Raw genomic sequence first — 21,949 nt, forward strand, 5'->3', positions numbered from 1 at the left:
AATCCCTTACACAAAGTAAACAGAATCAATTTCCACAGCATATAATATTACAAGAACATTGATTAGATCCGCCACAGTTTCGTCGTGCTATTGAAATCGGAACGCGCTCAAGTATCAGGCGCGTCTAGTTTCTATAGTTGCATTACACCATCTGTTGACTGCGTATCCATGTACTCTTGTTTGATTGATCTTCGAGAGATTTTCCATAGCGGGCCCGAGCTGAGAGGCCGATGGCATTGAGTTGTTATTGTGTGTGGCGAGGTAGCGAGCAGCGCGCCGAGCGTACGCGAGGTCGACGCCCGAGGGTGCCGCGCGGGGGTGCGCCGGGGTTGCTTTGCACTTCCGCCTCGCTGCACTCATTTCCGCATAAATAGTCTGCCTCACCTATCAAGATGTAGGCCTACTTTGACATAGTGTTTGATGCGACAACACCCTGTTAACACTTTCCCAAGTAACTAAAAAACTGAGCAACTGAATGCACAACTAAGCAACTAGCATAGAGCAAAACTCCGTGACCGCTAACAAAAATAAATTACCAACTAAACCGACTCCGTCCAACTAATCAGCGCAAACCAGCTCCAGTTAAAAAGAGAAACGCAATTTGAAGTTCCCCTTAAAAGTTTCGAAAGCGCAGGAGTGTGGGTGAAATAAAACAAAGGCAGGCACGCGCCCGCCGCGGCACTCATGCTGAGTGCTCTGCTTTGTGGCAGGCTGAGCGATACAATGCAATACGCGATACACACACACACAAACAACTCCTAAGTCTACTGAGCACAGCCAGGTAGGCTTCCACGGTTCGTACGCGCAATGCTGAGCCGATATTGTATTACCTGCAAAATTGATGCCCTATACCTAATACGTTGCGCATATCGTAATGCGCACCGAACATTCAATGTCGGTACCTAACTAAACTTGCAATTCCCTGAACACTACGTTTTAGTGTCTGCCATTGTATTTTCAGTAATAAAATTATTTTAATACCAGTTACGTGCAAACTGAGACTTGACACGAAGATCATGTACTTACATAAATGTTTCTAATTCTATTGATGTGGCGCAGTTTGTTATTTGATTTTAAGATGAAATATACGTAGCACTCCTAAGTACGTAAAACTAAAAAGTACATTATAATAGTAAGTTTCTAGTTCAAATCCTACGTGCTTCTACAGCTGTTCTATGGAACGGAATTGCATCAATAAATTGTTTCAAAAAAGCAAGTCCACTTGATACTTGGTGTCCTCACGGTCGAGCGTGCAGCGCAGATCATTAGTGAGGTGAACACTAATGAACCTCTCGATCGGGCACAGATCGCCGGAGACATGCCCGTCCATCGAGATAGCGGCGACCTCACCAAATATTGGATTTTCCTCGTCAAGATTTTTACAAAAACTCGCCTCTGATTTTCAGTCAATCTGCTCAAGAGGTTTCAAATTGCGAAGACTGATCTCATAAAATAAAATATGATAAGTTATTTCAATTCACTCTTAGTTAGGTAGTTTAAATTTACGTTCTAAGTTCAAAAAATATTGTTGTTTTTATTTAAAAGTGATTTATGGGACTGGAAACTTTTAAAACGATCTTTGAATTTTTAGCAGTGTAGCGCAGTTTATTGAGCAAATACAAGAGCATGCCGTCCCCCGCCACTCAGCAACGGCTTATCGAGAGATGCCGAAAGAGCGCTCTTCTTTCAAAAGGGTTGCTTTGTGCCGCTCACTAGAACCACTTTGCAACTCTGAAGACCTACTTCCTATAAAAATCGAAAAAAAATATTTGCCGAACCACCCAATTAAATTAGTTCATCCTTTTTAATGTCTCAATTCTGGGACGCTCAGTTACTCTCTTGATAAGCAACTTCAAAACTAACCTTGACCTTTGCAACCAAACACTACTAGACCATTAGCTGCGAAAAGTACATAAGGCGCCTACGCAAAGTAAATGTCAAGATAAATTATACCTCTTTGAACAAAAAAACATTTTCATTACAATAGCAGAGAGAGTATATTTTTCACGATAATAAACATATTTTTCAGGCGCACAAATAATGTATTCTAGTGTCAGATAAGCAAATTGGAACAACGTTTCTTTGTCTCTCAGAATAGCAGTAATAGTATGACGTCACAATTGATTGATGTAAGGATGTAGCTATATCGTTATCCTCTAATTCGGTTCTAATGGTACGGTGAGGGAGCGTTCCCGAAGCGGCACAGACTTCGTGAAGGAAATGAGTTCAATTTACCATTATCTCGGGGAATTGAGTGGTGCGACCTCGCTCTCCACCACTGTTATACTGACTTATTTAGTATGACAATCCAACTAGAAAACCATCACGGAAATTGCACGGTTGCAAATTGGGTTCGCTCTAGTGCTGTAGTGACTCGGTGTTATTGATTTGATTTTTATGGTATGCCATACTTTATGCGTTCGAGACTTTCGTCGTCTGGTTTGTTCTTGTTTTATTTGGAATAAGGATTGCTGCTAAAAGTTTTTTTATGCAGTAAAATATGCTTCTCGAATAAAATCTGAGGTATCGGGAGCTCCTCTTTTTATTAGCTTAACCATTTTTATAGACAGGTGCATTTTCTTCTTCATTCTTTTTTTATAACATCCAACTGTAATTTATAACAAATGCATGCACTATTTTCTAACACTTAACAACAGTGCAGTGAAATTTTCAATTAAAGAATCAATTATCTTTTTATTACACATTCATAAGAAATAAAAGGCCAGAACTATCAAAGTATATGTATATATATCTTCAATGAAGGTCTAAGGGCATTTAACTTAAAGTCGGAGGCATAGCAACCACGTCAATCGGCTTGTCAGCTTCGGCCTCGGCGCCATTCACGCAGAAGTTCGATTATGTAGATCGGATTTCCTAAGTGTGTTGTTGGAACGAGAAATTTCTGTATCTATTCATACGTATGTAACATCCTATCGAATATTATATCTAGATATTTTAGAGGAGAAACCCTTTAGTTTGTTTTTCAAGTTAGTATGATGTAGCCTTGAATTCTGGTTGATTTTGAATTTTGCTGCAAACATTTAAAAGAGACAGACAGATGCAAAACCCGAAAGAGGAAAATGTTCAGACCTTGTTTTCAATTTTCATGCCAATTGATACTCAGAAAAAGGAACAACAATTCAATTTTTGTTAACAATGGGTCCCTGTCGTTTTCAGCGGGTGCGACGACGTGCAGCGTTCCCTGGAGCTACTGGACCAGGTGCTGAGCGAGTACGACGAGGGCGAGCCGCGGTCGCTGGAGCCGCGCGCGGCCAACACCCCCGCCACCCCGGCCACCCCCGCGACACCCGCCACGGACGACGACTCCCCGCTCGCAGGACACACTTCCGAGGACGATGGATATATGAGCATGAACGGCAGGAGGTGAGTTACTCCTAAGAAATTTTGGTTTATTCATTAGGTACCAGATATCAGCAATGCTCAAACGAGGAGAAAAAATATTTTTCTTTACCCAAATTATTTTCATATCCATTCAAAGATCGCAATAGTTTCGGAAATATCAAAATGGTAAATGTTGATGATTTGTGACGAAAACAATAAAAAAATGATTGGAAAATACAGCATAGCTTACATAGTTCTAGAAAGTTATTTGTAGCGCATAGTATGATGTCGAATAATTAAAATTTACGCCAAGAGAATACACAATCACTGCATAGTTACATATCCGATTGCTGATGCGACGTAGTTTCGTACTAATCTAAAATTAGAGCTAACTTTGTTCAGACAATAGTAAAACAAATTAGGCGCGTTAGCAACTTGATTGAGCAAATGTAACTTGCGTGTCATTGACGCTTAAGGCTACTACGAAGTTGGTCTACCACTTACCAGTAGTCCTACTCACAAAATTACGTTACTTAATAATATATTTTACTTGTTATAGCTGAAATATCACTCTCAAATTGACTCAGCTCAAGAAGCTCAACCAAGGAATTCATATCCCTTTAAAAGGCATACCAACAATTTTAAATAAATTGATAACATTGCTCAGGTCTCATATGGTTATATGTTACGTTTCAGAGCGAAGTTTGCGCTGGGTTTCCGTCCGACTGAGGAGCGCGAGGAGCCTTCTCCCCCGGACCCGCCGTCACCGCACTCGCCGCCGCCGCCAGAGGAGGCGCAGCGCATCATATCTACATTATTGCCCAAGTAAGAACAGTTTCCCATCTTGTTCAATCTGCAGGCATACCAGGCCCAAAGTAAGAGGGTAGCAGTTGCGGAAGCGGATCAGTACACCATGCTATGTAGTAGATAGAACTCCATTACTTTTTCGTCTACTGTATCTGTTCTATGTAAGCTATGACCAGCTTGATATCAATCTGTTGTCTAGCAGGAAATGAGGCACTCCGAAAAGGGATTTCTTAAAATACGAGAATAACTTTTAAACCTATCGTATAAATTCTATTCCTATATCAATATTGCGATACTATATATCAAACTATACATCATGTGAGGAGACCAGAGAAAAAAGGACTCTTATTAAAATAACAGAAAGAAAATGTCAAGATTATATGAACACAAATATACACAAGGATCAGATGTAAAAACGTTGCCAAGGGAGAGCATGGCACAAAACACCTGCCTAGCTACCTAACCTATAACGTAGACAAAGCAATTGCCTATTTGACCTCCAAATACCGCCCACAGAAAGACCGTGGCAAAAGCTGCTTGTCAGACATATTGCCCATCAAAGGTATGACAGCCGTAATTTGCAAGGCACGGAAGGTTGGAAAATTAGCCTAGATTTCCTCGATACATTACTACCTGTATATGACCTTCTGTTTTTACCTAAAGATACAAAAAACAGCAAATTAAATTCTGCAGAGTGTGAAAAAAAACCGAAATGTTCATATCATAACAAATTATTCATATCTAATTTTCAGAGTTTCACCGGCGAATTCGGCAAAGCGGACGATATCAGCTGAACAGAGGGAAGCCGAGGAGAGGCTGGACTCTATCATCAGTGTCAACGGGATCACTACGGCCACACAGACTACTTTCGTTAGTATATCTACACAGCAATATTTTTATGAAATCATTTTCTTATAAAAATAGTTCGGTATTCATTTACTTACAATTTGATATTTTTGTAACTAAATAATTTTGTTTCTCCATTTCAGCCGAAAACTAGACATCAGCGTCCATATGGGTGGGAGAAGGATACCGAAGGCAATGGTTTCCACCTCCAGCAGCCTCCGGTGCCTCCGTACAGGTTTGCGTCGCTGCAACACGGTGCACGGCCGCCGCAACCTGATACAACACCCGCGTGGCTCCCGCCGAGACACAACGCACCTCCCACCAATCTCAAGAAATCACCAAGCGTAGAGAACCCACCGATGTTCCCTTTTATGGGATTCTCCAGCGAATTTAATGACAAACCATACAATGAACACCCTGTAACAATATATCCGGGCCCGAACCTGCAGTTCAAAAAAGAACTGCATTCCCCGACATACAACGTACAAAAAGTTTCACCAACCAACACAAAGAGCTCTGAAAAGAAGAGCAGCATGAAACGCGACAGCAGGTCGGACGGTGAAATGTTATCGCCCAAAGGGAAATTACCTCCGCGGACTCTCGCCGGTTCTATGGAGAGACATAGAGAAGTGTGTAGAGGTTCTACGGAGGATTTGGTAGTGAGCTGCAAGAGGAGAAGTTCTAGTAAGAGTAACGACGAAGAGCACTTTTCGGACGATTCGCTAGAAGAGTCGTTCCCGCCGCCGCCGCCCGCTGTTACGACGCCTTCGAAACGCAATTCCATAGCTTGGGAAGTGTCACTCGATGGTGATGATCCTCTACTTACTCCAGGGAGCACTAAGGTGAACTATTTTAATCACACAATAACATTCACTTCTTAAAAAAATGCAAACCAAACGTTTTAGCTTTTAGATTTAAGTTTTGCTCATAAAAGTTACTGAATGCGGTAATTTTTTTGAAGTAGCTTTTCAGACTTTTTGTTTGTTTTCGGAAATTTACTTCATAAAACACTGATAAAGAAATGGAATGTAACGTGCTTGCACGTTTTTGACGCAGAAAAACGTATTTTGATGTTTTTATTTAGTGTATTATCAATGTTTGCTATTCAGGTTATCGGTCGACGAAGAAGGAAATCAGGTGACCAGTCGCATTCAAGTACAAGTTCGATACCACAAAGAGTAGATGATGACTGGGGAGAGGAGTACTGGCCGCCGCCACCGCCGCTCACACAATGTGAAGCACTCGCTTCTCCAACCTCAGATGTGGAACCAGATGGTCGACGAGCGCAAGATCTGGCATGTGGTACATATGTCATCCGAAAGGGGAAAAACCGCAAACAGTTACCAAGCTTCAACAAGAATGCTAACAACAAATCACCTACAAATCTACTGCACAGTCACAGTTTAAACAGAAGTTTAGATACTGATAAATCTATTGACGGGTCGAGCATATCAATCAGTGGCTCCGGGTCTGTAGGCTCCTACAACTCCAGACCAAGTTCAGATTTAAGTTTGCCACAATCTCGATACAGCGTAGATTTGAACTCGAGACTGAGTCGCGAGCTGAACACTCCAAATTCTAGATATAGTATAGATCTCTGCACGCCGAATTCTAGATTGAGTAAGGAAATAACGTCGCCAAAATCTCGTCTAAGTTTAGATCTAAACAATGGTCCAGATAGATATATCGCTCAGGAGTACTTTGGTCACAGTCCTAAAAGTAGAAAAACTCACGGCGAGAAAAGCTCGACAAAAGTTCAAAGCAAGCTTTCACCGCAAAATAGATTTTCTGATTTCAAAAAGTACTCGTCGACTTTCGATAATATTCAGTCACTTATAAGAGAGGGTAAAGTAGAGGAGACACCGGTGACGGAATGCAACGAGACCGTCAATGAACTGACCACGGTGCCTCCCAACATGGTTCGGGTCGTGTCCCTGCCGAGCCTCGGAGCCGACGGCGAGGGCAACAGCGCCAGCCGCCAGGCGCTCATCACAACAGTCGAGGAGGAGGAGGACCAGGAGAGCGGAGAACCCGGCTCCAGCGGGGATACCTCACCGTTACGCAAAATCGAAAACAATATTAGCGCTATATTAAGTCAAGGTCGGGACCAAAAACATTTTACCCCATATATACCTAAAGACTGGAATATCCATAAGGATGAATACTGTGATGACGTATCTAAAGATATATTAGAAAACAATTTCCGTTATAGTTCTAGAGAGAGACAAAAGAGACATGATATCCAAAAGTCATCGAGTCACAATGAAATACAAAATCAACGATCGATAGATCGCCGTGACCGCTCCAAGAGGTCAAACAGTATGCACAAATCCACGAGCGCCAAAGATGTACCGGTTAGTTTGATGCGACAGCCATCTTCGTCTGACTCGGCCGTGTCGAGCGGTGGCGACTTCCCGCTGAATGTTCAGATTGTAGAGCATTCGTATCGGCACCCACCGTTACCGTTGCCGCCCTCACCGACCTTAGGCCACGAGATGGGCCCCCTGCCGCAAACCCCGGAGTCACCAAAGTTTCCACCTCTACCTCCTTCGCCAGTGCAAGAAGTTGAAGATGAATACACGGAAATAATGGCGCCTTCGGAAAAACGTCATGTGAAGAAAGCTGATACGTTACCGACACCGACGATGGAAGCAAGGAGAAGGTATATAATTTATTTATATTGGGAAATGGAGCAGAAGTTCGCTTACTCATTAAACATTAACGAAAAAAAACCTTTAACCAACAAAATGCTTGAGTAGAATACTAAAAACTAATATAAGACTAGAATATAAACCTTGTAAGAAATGTCATAGTGAAGTAGCCCTTGTTCATTCCCTGAATATCCAGCATCTTTATTCACAATGTAATTTATGGGTACAGGCCTTCGGAACCCCCTGCGGTGCCACCGCATCGTGACACGACGAACAGCTTGAAAACGCGTTCTATGGAAACCAGCTATAACAAGAACAGGAGAAGCAGCACTAACTTTAAGACTGGCTCGACTGACAGAAGGACCTTACCTACTGGTATGTTTTGGAGACTTATTCCTAGTTTTCCGCTTGAAAATTTCTGATATTTACAACTATTTTCAAACATTTAGTATAACATATTAGTTTTTATTTACTTTACAAACAAATTGGTAACATGTTTGTATTTTATCCAAATTAATTTGGTTTTTGATATGTCCTTCACCAAAACTTACACGAGAGGACCTAGTAAGCATGATTGTGATTTTATCAGTTTAGAGAGATAATGTACATTCACAACCTCTCTCCTGAAAATTAAACGATTTATGCTGTAGCTATATACTTCACTGACTCTACATTTTCCTGTTTACACCACTAAGGAGTTTCTACTCCATAGCGCTTAGGAATGACTTCTTAGAACCACATCAGTGAGCTTAATTCTCAAAGAATTGAGTACTATAGAACCTGACACTAGCGCCAATTCATATAGTAGCAAGAGTTTGATCAAAGCTCAATCGACAGCTAACGACGCATATAAACCAGTTCTCAACTCGATCTCGGTTAGATAGTACCATTTCGGAGCCGAATAAAAAAAAACTAAACTTTCGGTATTACGCCCGCAATTGTAAATAACCCAGTGAGTTCAGAGCCTACCCTGTTTTCCGCATTCTGGAGTCCCATTTCTAGTAAACTTAGCTCCGTTGATTGATTGGTTAGCTCATGAAAATCTTTACATAAACTTTCAGATATCGGTGCAAGTGGCGCCCGTCGACGAACGTTACAGCGTCAGAGCCGTGAGGCGGCGGCGGCCGGGCGCGGCCCGCTGCAGACGTCGGCCAGCCTCCCGGAGACGCCGGTGTTCGCACGCGGTTGCGACGTGCCCCGCACTCCGCCCAGGAACTCCACCGGCCCGCCCAGGAACAACACCATGAATTCTATACAGTCGATAGGTTAGAAGCTTTTGAATACACAGCATATAGGGTTAAACCAAATAAGTTATAACATTCGATTTTTTAAAAGTGTTAGGTATTTAATACCGCCTTTTAGACTAGAAAAAATCGAAAATGAAGTTAGTAAGAGCCTTAGTAAGCACTACACTGATATCAAATACAATAATAATATTATGTCAAAATTGATTCAGGCGAGCGTGAAAGTGTCATTCTACTAACAATTACTATCGCTAAATATTTCTAATTCACATTAATACATTGATCTATGACCATGAAATTAAAAAGATACAGAAATAGAGAAATAGAAAGTAAATAGATACAGGGCTCTTTGTTGATGAGAATACATTTTAAATATCATCGTCTAAGGGAAATTTGATCAACACGCCAGTATACTCCATTTTCTATTGTATTTTAACCAAATCCTTTTAGAGTATCGATCCCAACGGTTAAACCCTGTTACTAAGGCTGTATTTCTGCTCTTACTATGACAACAAATACTAAAATTTGGATCGAAGTTAAGCAACGGTTTACGGACGACTTTTTTGGGTCAACAAATATTATTTAAAACAATTAGGTGACAAAAAAATATTTGTAACCTTACCGATTCGTTTGCTTTTAGCCTATTTGTACGGACCTCTTTGTGCCATGACTCCGACCCGCACTTGGCAGGTTGTTTTTAATTCCATTGCACAAATTCAAATATTGGTTTATGATTATTCTGATATCCTTTTTAAAGTGCTTATTATTGTAATGATAACCTTTTATCTATTGTTATCAGTCGGTAATCGTTCACAAATAATATTAGACTATTCTGATTGACTACAATTACCTGAAAACCGCATAACATATCGAGAATTTTCCTTATTTACATATCATTAGTAAGAATACTTGTTATTAGATTATTATATTTTTTGTAAACAAAGTAAAGAGCTGTAGATTTATTGTTTATTCAGCAAATTGACTTAAAAATATTTTGCTCGATTATCCCGTGGAAAATTCATGGCAGGCTATGTATGGCCTATATGAAATTATGTAAAATTATTATTTTTAGTATTCATTATAAGAACAAAGTGAAAATTCAATACAACGGAACAAGGAGAGTTTCGGTCTTCTTCTTGTAACAAAGTTTAAAAGCACCTACTTTCATTTTCTAAAAAAATCCTAATTACACCCAAAACAAACCGCGATTGTGTCGGGGTATGGGGAGCCATCATAAGGAGATAGGATATTGTTTTATATGTATGCAAAAAATCCGCATAATAGCTATTGTTTAAAATTCGCAATAATAACCAAAAAGAAAAATAGAGACAAAATACCATGTCTTTATCACATGAATATATAACAATAAAATTATACATCCACATACCGTTGAAGTGACTCAAACAAAATGGGTGCGCTGGGCTATGAATATCGACACAATACCATAATAAATAAGTATTATGTCATATTGACGTATTTATCGCAATATCAGTAACATTCATAATTCGACAAGAACCATTATCATATCTGCAAAGTGTGTAATATTAATTGGAATTAATTAAGAAATTATTACTATATACTCAGAACAGCCGATTATTTTAAGTCTTGAATCGGAATAGCAGTTTTCCTTATGCTATCGAAGTAAGACAAATTACGCAGAACCATTCATGATTCTTCGTTCAAGTATCAAGATTTATGAATAATTATTGATTGTTTAAAAGAACATCATAACTTATTTATAGTATGTATAAATATATTCCCCATTTGTTACACTTCGTAACCTAATATCAGCAATCTTTAACCACAATAGAAACCTTCAAATGTATGGAGATAACAGATCTAATTCGACTTCATATATCATCTCCATATATTTTCTCTTGATTTTCGTTTTCTATTCACTTTATAGTTTTCAGAAATATCACTTAGGCATATGACCTGTCATGATTGAATAGATTTCCCATTATACGCTTCGGTGGCACAACACCATTCACGCGCATAATAGGCAATCTCTTAGGGTTAAGGGTGTCTGGTTTACCTAGTAACCTTCCCTTAATAAAAAACTACATAATCTGATATGAGTAAATAATTTTGTAAAATATTCACTAAACCTGTCATGGATATTGTCAACCGGACAATTTACATGCAGATTTTAGTCTCACTGCCTATAAACAAGGCTATCACGGATAACATTAAATAACAGTATTTTCTATACGTATGATGTCATCATTGTGAAGTGTTATAATAGGAATATCGATAAGTACCCACTGATCCAAAAAAACTGAATTAAGTCTTCAGTTTTTTCTGTATCAGTAGTCATTACCACTTAAAAAACGACATTTGTTGCTTGTTGTGGGAAAGAGATGGCACTCTACGCAGTTTAGATCGCTGTCTTGTCTCCACAACTGCAACTGACTTACAATATGTGGTGGAAGGTTTACGGGCACACATGTGCAGAATCGCGAATGTTTATCTTACATAAAAGTATAGTCAGCAACAAAGTCTGTTAAAACAATCAGGTCTACAAAATATCAGTAATTTTCAATATAAAAGTAGTGTTTTGTACTTATATTCTCCTCTTTACACATTCCATTGATGTTCTGCTTCTTTTAATATTATAGCGTGAAGATAAATATTCTATAGCATTCCACACAAATAGGCTATCTAACACTGATTTATTGACTTATCGTTCAATTCGAACCCGTAGATCCTGAGATTAGCGTGTTCAAAAAACCTTTTCACATTTATAAGAATAGATTAAAGTTTCAAGCCAAATGCATGGCTTGGATACCACAACAAAACTCTTCGAAATTGTGTTTCGTTATTTTGAAAATGTTATTGTGATAACCGACTTCTGTTGTCGATTGTACAAAAATACGTTATAATATGAGCACAAAAAGTTTATGTTGCATGTATAAAAAACTCGTGTTCACAAGTATACGAGTATGTACTTCTTATTATTGTAAGTTGACATTAGAAGAGCGAAAATACATTTGAGTAGACAAAACAAATGCAATAACGAATTCTCAATGACACGAACTATGCATAAAGATAAGGATTTTATCATCTAGCTATTCGGACAACAGGCACTTTCTGCTTATAAGTATTTAATAATATTTGATAAGTAAGAACATACATATATGAAAACTGTTTTTTCATCGCATTGAATCGAACGAAATTTGTTCCTAGCCGTACCATAAATTAAAAATAAAGTTAGCACACTTGTATTAATAACTCTAACATGTATTACATGTATCGCTGGGGAACTTCATCGTTACTTAGTATTTCTACTAAATGTTTCGGATCAAACACTAAGATTATTTTTTTCTATCGTTATTAATGATATTAATATTGTTTTGTAACAGGGAGCTCGGCGACGCTAGGTGGATATGGGCGTGGTTCGATCATGGGAGCTTCGGGCGTATGCACCGGCGCAGACTTGCTGCGACTCGGTGGACCGCCAAGAGGCTGGTACCCTCGCCAAAGACACAGGTATAACATGAATACTGTAAACCAACATTACTTTCAACGAATACTACAATTTACTAGATATATATATATTAATTTAAACTCGTACCTACGTCAAGAATTGGTTTGAAATTTGATTATCTGAACCTGTGATCTTGGTTGATCGTATCGTTGAACGAGTAAAGATCGTGATACACTGCTTGTCTCTAACAATCGGTCGACTTACACATTCTTGAAATAAATACCTGTATGAAAGCTTTTACTGAAAACAAATATAATTATTAAAACATAATATGTAACAAATTATGAAGTATTTTGCAAAAAATCTGAATTTTGAAATGGTATCTAAAGGGTAACTAGAAAAGGCAAATTATCCATCTAGGCCTAATCCTGCAAACCTAACATACTAGATTTAACATTCTAACACATCCGCTTGCTGGCAGGCCTGCTTCAACGGAACACCTGGACAGACTAACAGCCTCGTCGAAGGTGGCGGCGGAGCACCCCGTGGCTTGGGAGGGCAGCGCGTCTCGCAAGCCCCTCACCCTGCCGCCAAACCTGACCCCCAAGTTCTTCCAGAAATCACCCCGGGAAGCATTGCGCAGGGTCACCAGCTTACTAATAAGAAAAGGTAAGTTCTAACTATATTAAGACTGGTTTCACACCTGCCTAGGAAGGAATCTTTATAGACCGTGCATTCACTTCTGCGTACCATTTCGCGTCGTAAAGCAATGGTTTAGTACCTCGGTTCACGGTGCCCGGATTTCCCAGACAGCTATGAAACTGGCCTAAATAACATGTCTACGAATGAATCTTCGGCAGCGTTTGCACCTTCGGACTCTGATATCAATCAAACATAATTAAACCGATAAAATACGTGTATTTACAATCAGTCTTGTATAATCGATGTTAAATTATTATAATTCGTAGTTCGTATTACGTGCAACAGTCGTCATTCAAATTCGAGTTTTGCCAACAATCACTGCAGGAACAATTTACGCTATCCGAAGCCGATGTTTTGCTTTTACAAGATGTGCTACTAACTGATAGTAATCCGTGTATTTATTTAACTGCTTGTTTAATAGAGACTGCGTTGCCTTAGTTGCCTTAGATGATAATTAACTTAAGCAATAATTATGTCTTCATAACGTAATTAGACGCTACTCTTGTAACTTCTTTAAGATATCGGAACTGATTACCCTAAATAACTTGTAAGAGCTTCTCGTACTAGTTAAGTCTACGGGAATTTCAAAGGTTGAGTAGGATAATACAAGTAGGTACCTATATTACCAAATAAGATATTGTATATCTGGTAAACTAGAGGACATAGAAGAAAAACGCTCTTGATCGACACTCTTTAAATGAGAACTTCTCTAATGGACGTACATATTTATATTTATAAATTACCTTCTAGATTACAGCTGATGTGCATAGCTAACGGTTAACCATATATAACCATAACAGAATCAATTTTTTCCTTGACCGACGCCGCATGAGGGACAAACCGTGTTAGTATGTTTCATATAAAAACAGTGACCTACCTAAGTATCTGTTTACATTTTATTTATTCCGTCTATCCATTATTTTAGTCCTATATAAAAGCTATTAGCTTTTACTGCGTCAAAAAAGCGTGAAATATTTATGTAGAGGAACTTTACGAACCTAAGCTTTTTTAAAATTGTTTTATTTGAAACCAAAAACTACTTGATATCTGCTAAATGTTCGCGAATGTATCGCAGCAGTAACAATCTATTTTTAAGTCCACCTAATCTTTAATAATAGATTAGCAAACATTTAGTCATCTAAAAGTGAAGACACATTGTTTAATAATAAAACACGCCTACGCGACGTTTGAAGGTGAAATAATTATTGTAAGTACTTCGTACCTGAGTAACTGCGTATCTAGTATATTAAGACGTTTATATAGACAAGTAGGTTACTAAAATAAAACAGCGTTCGAAAAAAATAACCATACAATAATATATATCATAAAAACATACAAAATAAAGCTACAAAGTTATAAATTAGGTACAGAAAATCATTTTTTTTTTTCAATAATTAAGAAGATTAATATCCATACTATACTACATACAATATTCTTTACGGCAAAATATTATTGTTTACTACCGAACATTAAATATTTATATCCCGTCTGCCTGAATATTAAATCTAATCATAAAATAAAATGCTGAAGTTTTCAATTCACATTTCATGACCACGCCCGCCATAAAGAATTCTATTCGTGACGTCACAATAACGACTATAATAACGTGCCATTAACCTTACTGTATACCTACATTACCAACTAAACGATTAAACAAATTGCATAATGTCTAGATCAAAACTACTTGGATAACTGCCAAATATTGCTCAAATAGTAGGTTATAGTAAGCCGCGAGCTTTTTGATCTTGGATGTCCTCTAATAATAACGAAATTTATTAATATTTTGACCCCATTTTAAAACGAAATTTTTGAGATTTAAAAAGCTTACATGGTTACAGATAACCTCTTTTCAACTTTCATATTCCTTAAGATTGACGCAAAATATTCACTGAAATCATTAATTAAATTTAATGATTTAACAAAATAACAATTACACCCGGTGTTTCTGAAACGAACATTTCAGGTTAACGATACATAGGTACCTGAAACCTAACAGGCATAAAGCTCCAAGCACTAATTAACGATAATTAAGTGAATATTTTATTTAATAAGTATTTAATAAAACATTAATTAAAATGAGCATATACGTGCGTCATGTTTTTGTTTTAAAAAACGTGTTTTATGTGACCGTTATATTTTATATGAGTTGTTGAACGCCGAACATAGATGGCGTTAGTAGTCGCTCACCGCACAAAATAATTTTTGTGTGACTAATTCCCGCGAAGCGCAAACAACCGCGGACGTGTCTAAATTGCTGTTAGCTTTATGGTGCGCATAAAGGAATTGTTTAAAATTAATATAAAACAAATATATGTAGTCTATCAATTTATTGCATGAGATTTGTAGGTACCAGGCATTTGAAATCTTACTTAATGAATCATCGTTCAACTTTTGACCCGATCGTTATTATTATGGCTCATTAGTATAGTCAACAAATCTGTTGATACACATACAGATCATAGATATAAATACACAGTATGTAAATACATGTAGTTACATAGCATAAAGGTGGTCAGACAATCATTTTATTATGCGCACTTAGAAAACGTGCGTTGTAGAAAATACATAATTTAACGTTTAAGTATGGAAAGTAATTACGTAGGTTAAAATGGTTATGTGAGAAACTTCACTTTTATTATTAACAAAGGCGTTATGTTTTACTGAATTCTAACGCTATGGGAATCTTCATCAAGCCCGATGTTTCGCTGTTTAATTATATTTTAGTGTAGTTTAATCTACAGCATAGCCATTAATTAAGCATCTAGGATACACCAGGATACTTAATACGTCGTATCACAATAATTATGTGTAGGTATCGTTTTAAAATCTTAAATACAACAAGAGTTTTTAAAGATTTAAGAGCTCCGTCACAACAAGTAAATTACAAAGATGTAACAAAGCAATGAATAACCTAGACAATTAAATTTTTAATTGACACGCCGCGCTGCGAACAGGCATGAGTCAAAACATGAATATGTATGTAAAATATTCATAATATACAAACAAATTGAATGAAACTAGTCTGTGGGCTTAGAATCCTGTTATTATTACAATCTAAATAAACCGACACATTCGAACTGTAACAATAGGGCGTTAACAATCGCTTACGGGGAACTAAAAAGTTCGGCTGCACAATAGTGAATAGCATACAATGGCGATTCTGTTACCTGCGACATCAATATGTGCATAATAGTATGGCGAGGCATGGCGGCATGGCGGCATGGCGCGCTCCGCCTGCAGCGAGCGGCTCAGCAGCGCTCGTCGCCGGTGAATCAGAGTTCGTCGCGCGTCGCCCTGCATGACTGTCGCTCACCGCTCAGTCTGAGTCACGCGGATGCGCAACCACGGAGGATATCACCACACCATATTCCGTGAAAGTAGATAATAACTCAAATATTATTTATAACCCTCACATCAATTACATTCTCAGAAAACAATAACTCCGATTATTCACACTACATCAGAGGCCTGATCACGTGATGCGTTTTATAAGTACGTCAATGCAAATATCGATGTTAGAGAGTAAACTGTTATAAAAAGAAGTTGGTCTGTTAAACCGGTTGCTTCCAAAGAAGGTAACCGGTCAGGCTTTGAGGCCAAGATCGTAGCTGTACAGTGAGGTGGAGTGGCGCGCCGCCGATGCCCTACATACGACCTGACCGCTATCTTCTTTTAAAACATTATACTTGGACACTAAATAACAATGATATCAAATTTAACGAGTCACTGATTCGCTTATAATGTGAGTCAATGATTCAGTGCTTAACGAACATTCAATGAAAATAACATATAACAGCTTGTTATAAAAAACGTATTTAAATAACAATACGTAAAGGGATATTACATTATTTATCATAACAATTTGGACTAGCGCGGGGAGTTTTCCAAAATATTCGTTTCAATGGTTTTTGTATTATCTGTATTGATTATTTCCCTGAATTGGGCTCTATTGTTACGCTGCCCTTTATTCGAGAATTTGAAGAGAAAAAAAATACAGGAGTACGGGAGAAAGGAAAATGTCAGTCGGTAAAAGTACTATCATGGGATATGTGCATTTGGAGTGATTGATCAACACGAGCACAGAAACTACCTATATTGATAACAGATATAGCTGTTCTTGGAATATTACATCACCGTAATTGCCAAATAAAAAGACGTAGAACACGAAAAAGTTAAGGCCTAAACCCAGCAGTGAAAAGACAAGAGCTGTGATGACGATGGTGATGAATCACCGCATATAAGTGCGCTTTTAAGCATTATTTTAGTATGAATATACTATTATAGTTCAAAAATGTTATAGGGGATTCGGCCATGGAGAAAACACTAGAAGAAACGATGTCGTAGGGACAGAAATAATACCTTTGCTATAATACGTATGTAGTTGCACCGAAAACACAGTTAAATATAATCGGCTTAAATAGTTTGGAAGGCAGCCAGCTTTCATTCATTGTTTCTATACATCGTTTGTTATGTAAAACTCGGCTTTGTTTCAAAGGGAAATGTCCTAGCGTACTTGAAAAACAACATTCGTATAAAACTATTGTCTTGAACCGTACCTATATTTTATACCTCGAAGAATAAGAGGGTTCATCTGAATGTGGATTATTATGAAAAACATTCGTGCGACTGTTATTATTTGAGCTTTATTGATAGAGGATTCACAGTTCACGTAACGGTCAGTCAACCTAGTGACTGCCAATTCTTAAAGTGGTTGCATTTCAACAAGCCGCCTTTACCTTGCCATTCATATCTGCACACATCGAGCTGATAACGTAATCTGTCGTGTGGTATCGCTGATAACGGTTCGTAATCAACACACTTCACATCTTAATCAACATTATCTGGGCTGAACCGTCAAACCCATATTTTGTGACTGCCTTAAATGACGGAAATAGAAATGTAAACGCGTCAATTACTGATTGGTAACACATTTATTTTTATGTAACAAGAGCTATGTAATATAGCATACATGCAGTGTTTCCGATCTATTATTTCGGAATTAATAAGGAAATATGCACTGTTAATGATACATTTAATTGGAAAGCATTCGTGTTCATTATCCTTCAAAATAAATTATTATTATTTCTAGGCTAGATTTAAACGACCTTTTGTACTAAACCAGATGTCCTAAATACACCTAAACCCATAATAACTCGAACATGAACACCGATCGCTACAAAACTTTGTTTTATTCATCATAATATATTCTGCCGACTGCCAGTAAGATTGTTTCGGGACCTCAACAGGCGTGCATTGTCTCAGGTCCGCGGCGCGCATGCAAATGTCCACACATCCGTCTCCCAACGAATAATATATCCGGTGCGTAGTAAGGCCTTTTTAATATTCATTATAGCTGTATAGAAAATCTTGTTGTTCTGTCCTCGCTGCTCTCTTCCAATGCCGCTGACGCCACGTACCGGTAAAGGATGCAATTCCGCATAATCATCATACATATGCACTATTATCCAGTGCTAAAAAGTTGCTTTTCCTTCTAGACGATATCGATTCCTACATATTCTTTTTATTTTAGCCCACAAACTGTCATTTTATTGATTTTTAAAAGTGTCAATTTATTGATTAGCCCTATCAGCATGACATTACGAAAACCACTTAATTCGACACACTTTTACAGATTTGAACTTTAACAGCTAACAATTTATGTTGTGTATTGTGTGTGAGGATCAGGTCACTCTTCAATGAATTTTTCTTTATTAGGCTTCTTATAAAAATACTTTATTATGATGAGTACAGTACATTCAGAAAAATATTATGTAAGGCGAATAATATGTTACGGTGGTGTACCGACTACCACCGCAGTTGCTGATTGAAGGATGTCAAAAAAGAAGTGATCGATAGGAGCGAATAATTGAAGTTCCTCGGCGACCAATCAGAGCTCGCTGCTCGCTGCACGCCGGTCTCGTTCGCCGCTCACAATCATTCGCCGCGTCTCCGTCCGCCGGACGATAGAGGGTGTCTCGTATCTTAATCCTTTTCCACTAGATGGCGTTAGCAGTAGCGTTAACATATGCCCCCGGCCTTGGAAGCTCCTGCTTCCAACGAAGTACTGATAACTGCATGATTATTGTGAACTCGTAGTTTTTTCTTCTTCTTGCGATAATAAAGGACATATTTTAGAGAATGCCCTTCGTACCGTCCCTGTCGCCGTTTTGATGTCAGCGACTCGTGACAGGCCATCCTTCCCTGGAAAAGTATGAAGGATTCTTCCCAAGCGCCACTTGAGAGGCGGCAGATTGTCCTCCTTGATTAGTACAAGAGTATTAGGTACCAATTCTTCTCTGCGTGTCTTCCACTTCGTTCTTGTCTGAAGCTCCGCGATGTACTCCTTTGACCACCTCTGCCAAAACTGCTGCCGCATCTGTTCCACGCGGTCGTAGCGAGACAGGCGATGTGAAGCTGTAGTCGTCAGGTCTGGGCAGGCCGGTGCGGTGAGCGGTCGGCCAATCAGAAACAGAGAAGGGCTGAGGGGAAGAAGGTCAGCTGGGTCTGCGGACAGTGGATACATGGGTCGAGAGTTTAGGACGGCTTCGATTTGAGCCAATATCGTGCTAAACTCTTCATAAGTTAAGTTCGCGTTGCCTATAACACGACGTATGTGGTACTTGCAAGACTTAACTCCTGCCTCCCACAATCCCCCAAAATGCGGTGTATATGGTGGTATGAAATTAAATTTTATATCATCATTAGCTAAAACTTCAATTATATTATCACAATTATTCCTTAAAAAATGTGTAAGTTCTTTCATAGCTCCAACAAAATTTTTACCGTTGTCTGAGAATATTTCAGAGGGTTTACCCCGTCTAGACATAAAGCGTTTTAATGCTAATATATATGCATCAGTTGTCAAAGCAGTCACCAACTCCAAGTGAACTGCACGCGTAGAGAAACATATAAATAAACAAATATAACATTTTTCTAATTTAGCGCCCCTTCCTTTACGGTTCAAAATAAACATGGGTCCTGCATAATCTACACCGCACCTTATAAATGGATAACCTGGTTCTAGCCTTTCTATAGGTAAGTTACCCATTTGTACTGACATAGTTTTACCTTTAATACGTGTACATGTCACACATGTATGTACAACATTTCTGGCCAGATTACGACCTCTGAGGGGCCACCATTCTTCTCGTATACCAGCTAACAATTGTTGAGGACCTACATGTAGTTGGCGTATATGCTCATATTGAAATAATAAACGTGTAAAAGTATGTTTACTACATAATAAAATGGGGTGCTTTTTATTGTATGAAAAACTTAAAGAATTATCTAGCCTACCTCCTACTCTAATAATGTTATTATTGTCAACAAATATATTAAGACCAGATATATTACGATTACCCTTTAAGATCCCCTTTGAAGATATATCAAGATCAGGAAACGACTGAATTTGTGACATTCGAGTTAATTTAATAATAGATTTGTTTAACTCATCTACTTGAAGCGGGCCATATTTACGATTTAACTTTATTTTATGACGAACGTTATCAATGAAACGTAACATGTAAGCAAATACACGTTTCATACGAATAAAGGAAGAAAATCTCTCAAATGGAAATGTATTCTTATTAACTTGATGTACTAACAGTGTGGTCGTTAATTTAGTATCGGGCAACTCATTAAAATTAACATTATGACAACTATAATCATAACTAAAATTACACAATCGTTCGTGTAAAAATGCCGGGCCGCGCCACCAAATATCAGCTGTGCGCAGTGCGTCCAGCGTGACCCCGCGTGACACCAAGTCAGCTGGGTTGGATTTACTTCCTACGTGTAACCATGGTAAACTACCCGTGAGCTCATTAATTTGAGCTACCCTATTTTGTACGAATGTTTTAAGAGTATTAGGTGACATTCTTAGCCACCCTAGCACAATTGTGGAATCCGACCAAAAATAAACATTAGTGAAATTCGAACGAAGTGAATTAATAATTTTAGTGTACAACTTTGCGCCTAATAATGCTCCGCACAATTCTAAACGCGGTATAGTTATAGGTTTGACGGGCGCGACCTTCGACTTAGCGCATAATAAGGCTACGGACACCTTGTTATTGTTACCCGAGTACATACGGACGTAGGCACAGGCGCCGTACGCATTCTGAGAGGCGTCCGTAAATATGTGCAATTCTATATATTGCATTTTACTATTTATAACCTGACGTGGTATACGTAATTTATCCAAATAATCAAGAGTATCAACGAATTTTTTCCAACTAATTAAAATATCGTGAGGTACCGGATCGTCCCATCCGATTTTATAAGTCCATAATTTCTGTAATAATATTTTTGCAAGTATTACAATAGGTGCTAATAAACCTAATGGATCGTAAACTTGTGAGATTGCCGATAACATAATGCGCTTAGTAACGTGATTCTCGGTAAATTTAAATTTAGTCGTATAATATAATTCATCGGTGTTGGCAAACCAACCTAAACCTAAAGTTTTACTTTGACAAGACTCGCCTAGAGATAAATTCTTTGATGCGTTTAAATTCAAAGTTGACAAGTCGAAATTGAATAACCATTTTCGTAAATAGAAACAACCCGATTTTAGCACGTTAGAAACTTTGTTACAAATGTCTAATAATTCCCTTTTATCATCACAACCCGTAATTAAATCGTCTACGTAAAAATCTTTGTAAATAATAGTAGCGATGTCGTTATCAGTACATTCCGACGCAAGTTGTTGCAAACAGCGCATGCTTAGGTATGGCGCGGACGCCGTGCCGTAGGTAACTGTGTTAAGGCGGTATACACCGAGTGCATCGAGCGGTTTTTCTCTCCATAAAATTAATTGTAAATATTGTTGATCGGGTTGAATTAGTATTTGTCTGTACATTTTTTCGACATCTGCACAGGCAATATATGTGTACTGACGAAATCTTAAAAGAATGGAAAAAATATCATTT

General features: G+C 38.2%; 2 protein-coding genes across 2 annotated transcripts in view; one reads left to right on the forward strand and one right to left on the reverse strand.

Annotated features, from left to right (window-relative positions):
- Nucleotides 1-17,821, reverse strand: part of LOC113493454 — a 61,587-nt gene extending 43,766 nt beyond the window's left edge. The window contains exon 1 of the mRNA XM_026871443.1: nucleotides 16,187-17,821. Coding sequence (XP_026727244.1) covers nucleotides 16,187-16,319 — 133 coding nt within the window. The 5' untranslated portion in view covers nucleotides 16,320-17,821. The remainder of the gene's footprint in view (nucleotides 1-16,186) is intronic.
- LOC113493452 overlaps nucleotides 1-21,949 on the forward strand; it is a 120,662-nt gene that overhangs the window by 81,645 nt on the left and 17,068 nt on the right. Inside the window, exons 6-14 of the mRNA XM_026871442.1 lie at nucleotides 3,178-3,384; nucleotides 4,039-4,167; nucleotides 4,902-5,019; nucleotides 5,139-5,837; nucleotides 6,105-7,657; nucleotides 7,876-8,021; nucleotides 8,708-8,911; nucleotides 12,253-12,379; nucleotides 12,799-12,986. Of these exons, the coding sequence (XP_026727243.1) occupies nucleotides 3,178-3,384; nucleotides 4,039-4,167; nucleotides 4,902-5,019; nucleotides 5,139-5,837; nucleotides 6,105-7,657; nucleotides 7,876-8,021; nucleotides 8,708-8,911; nucleotides 12,253-12,379; nucleotides 12,799-12,986 (3,371 nt within the window). The remainder of the gene's footprint in view (nucleotides 1-3,177; nucleotides 3,385-4,038; nucleotides 4,168-4,901; nucleotides 5,020-5,138; nucleotides 5,838-6,104; nucleotides 7,658-7,875; nucleotides 8,022-8,707; nucleotides 8,912-12,252; nucleotides 12,380-12,798; nucleotides 12,987-21,949) is intronic.

Source organism: Trichoplusia ni, chromosome 4 (genome assembly GCF_003590095.1).
Source record: "Trichoplusia ni isolate ovarian cell line Hi5 chromosome 4, tn1, whole genome shotgun sequence".
NCBI lineage: Eukaryota > Metazoa > Arthropoda > Insecta > Lepidoptera > Noctuidae > Trichoplusia > Trichoplusia ni.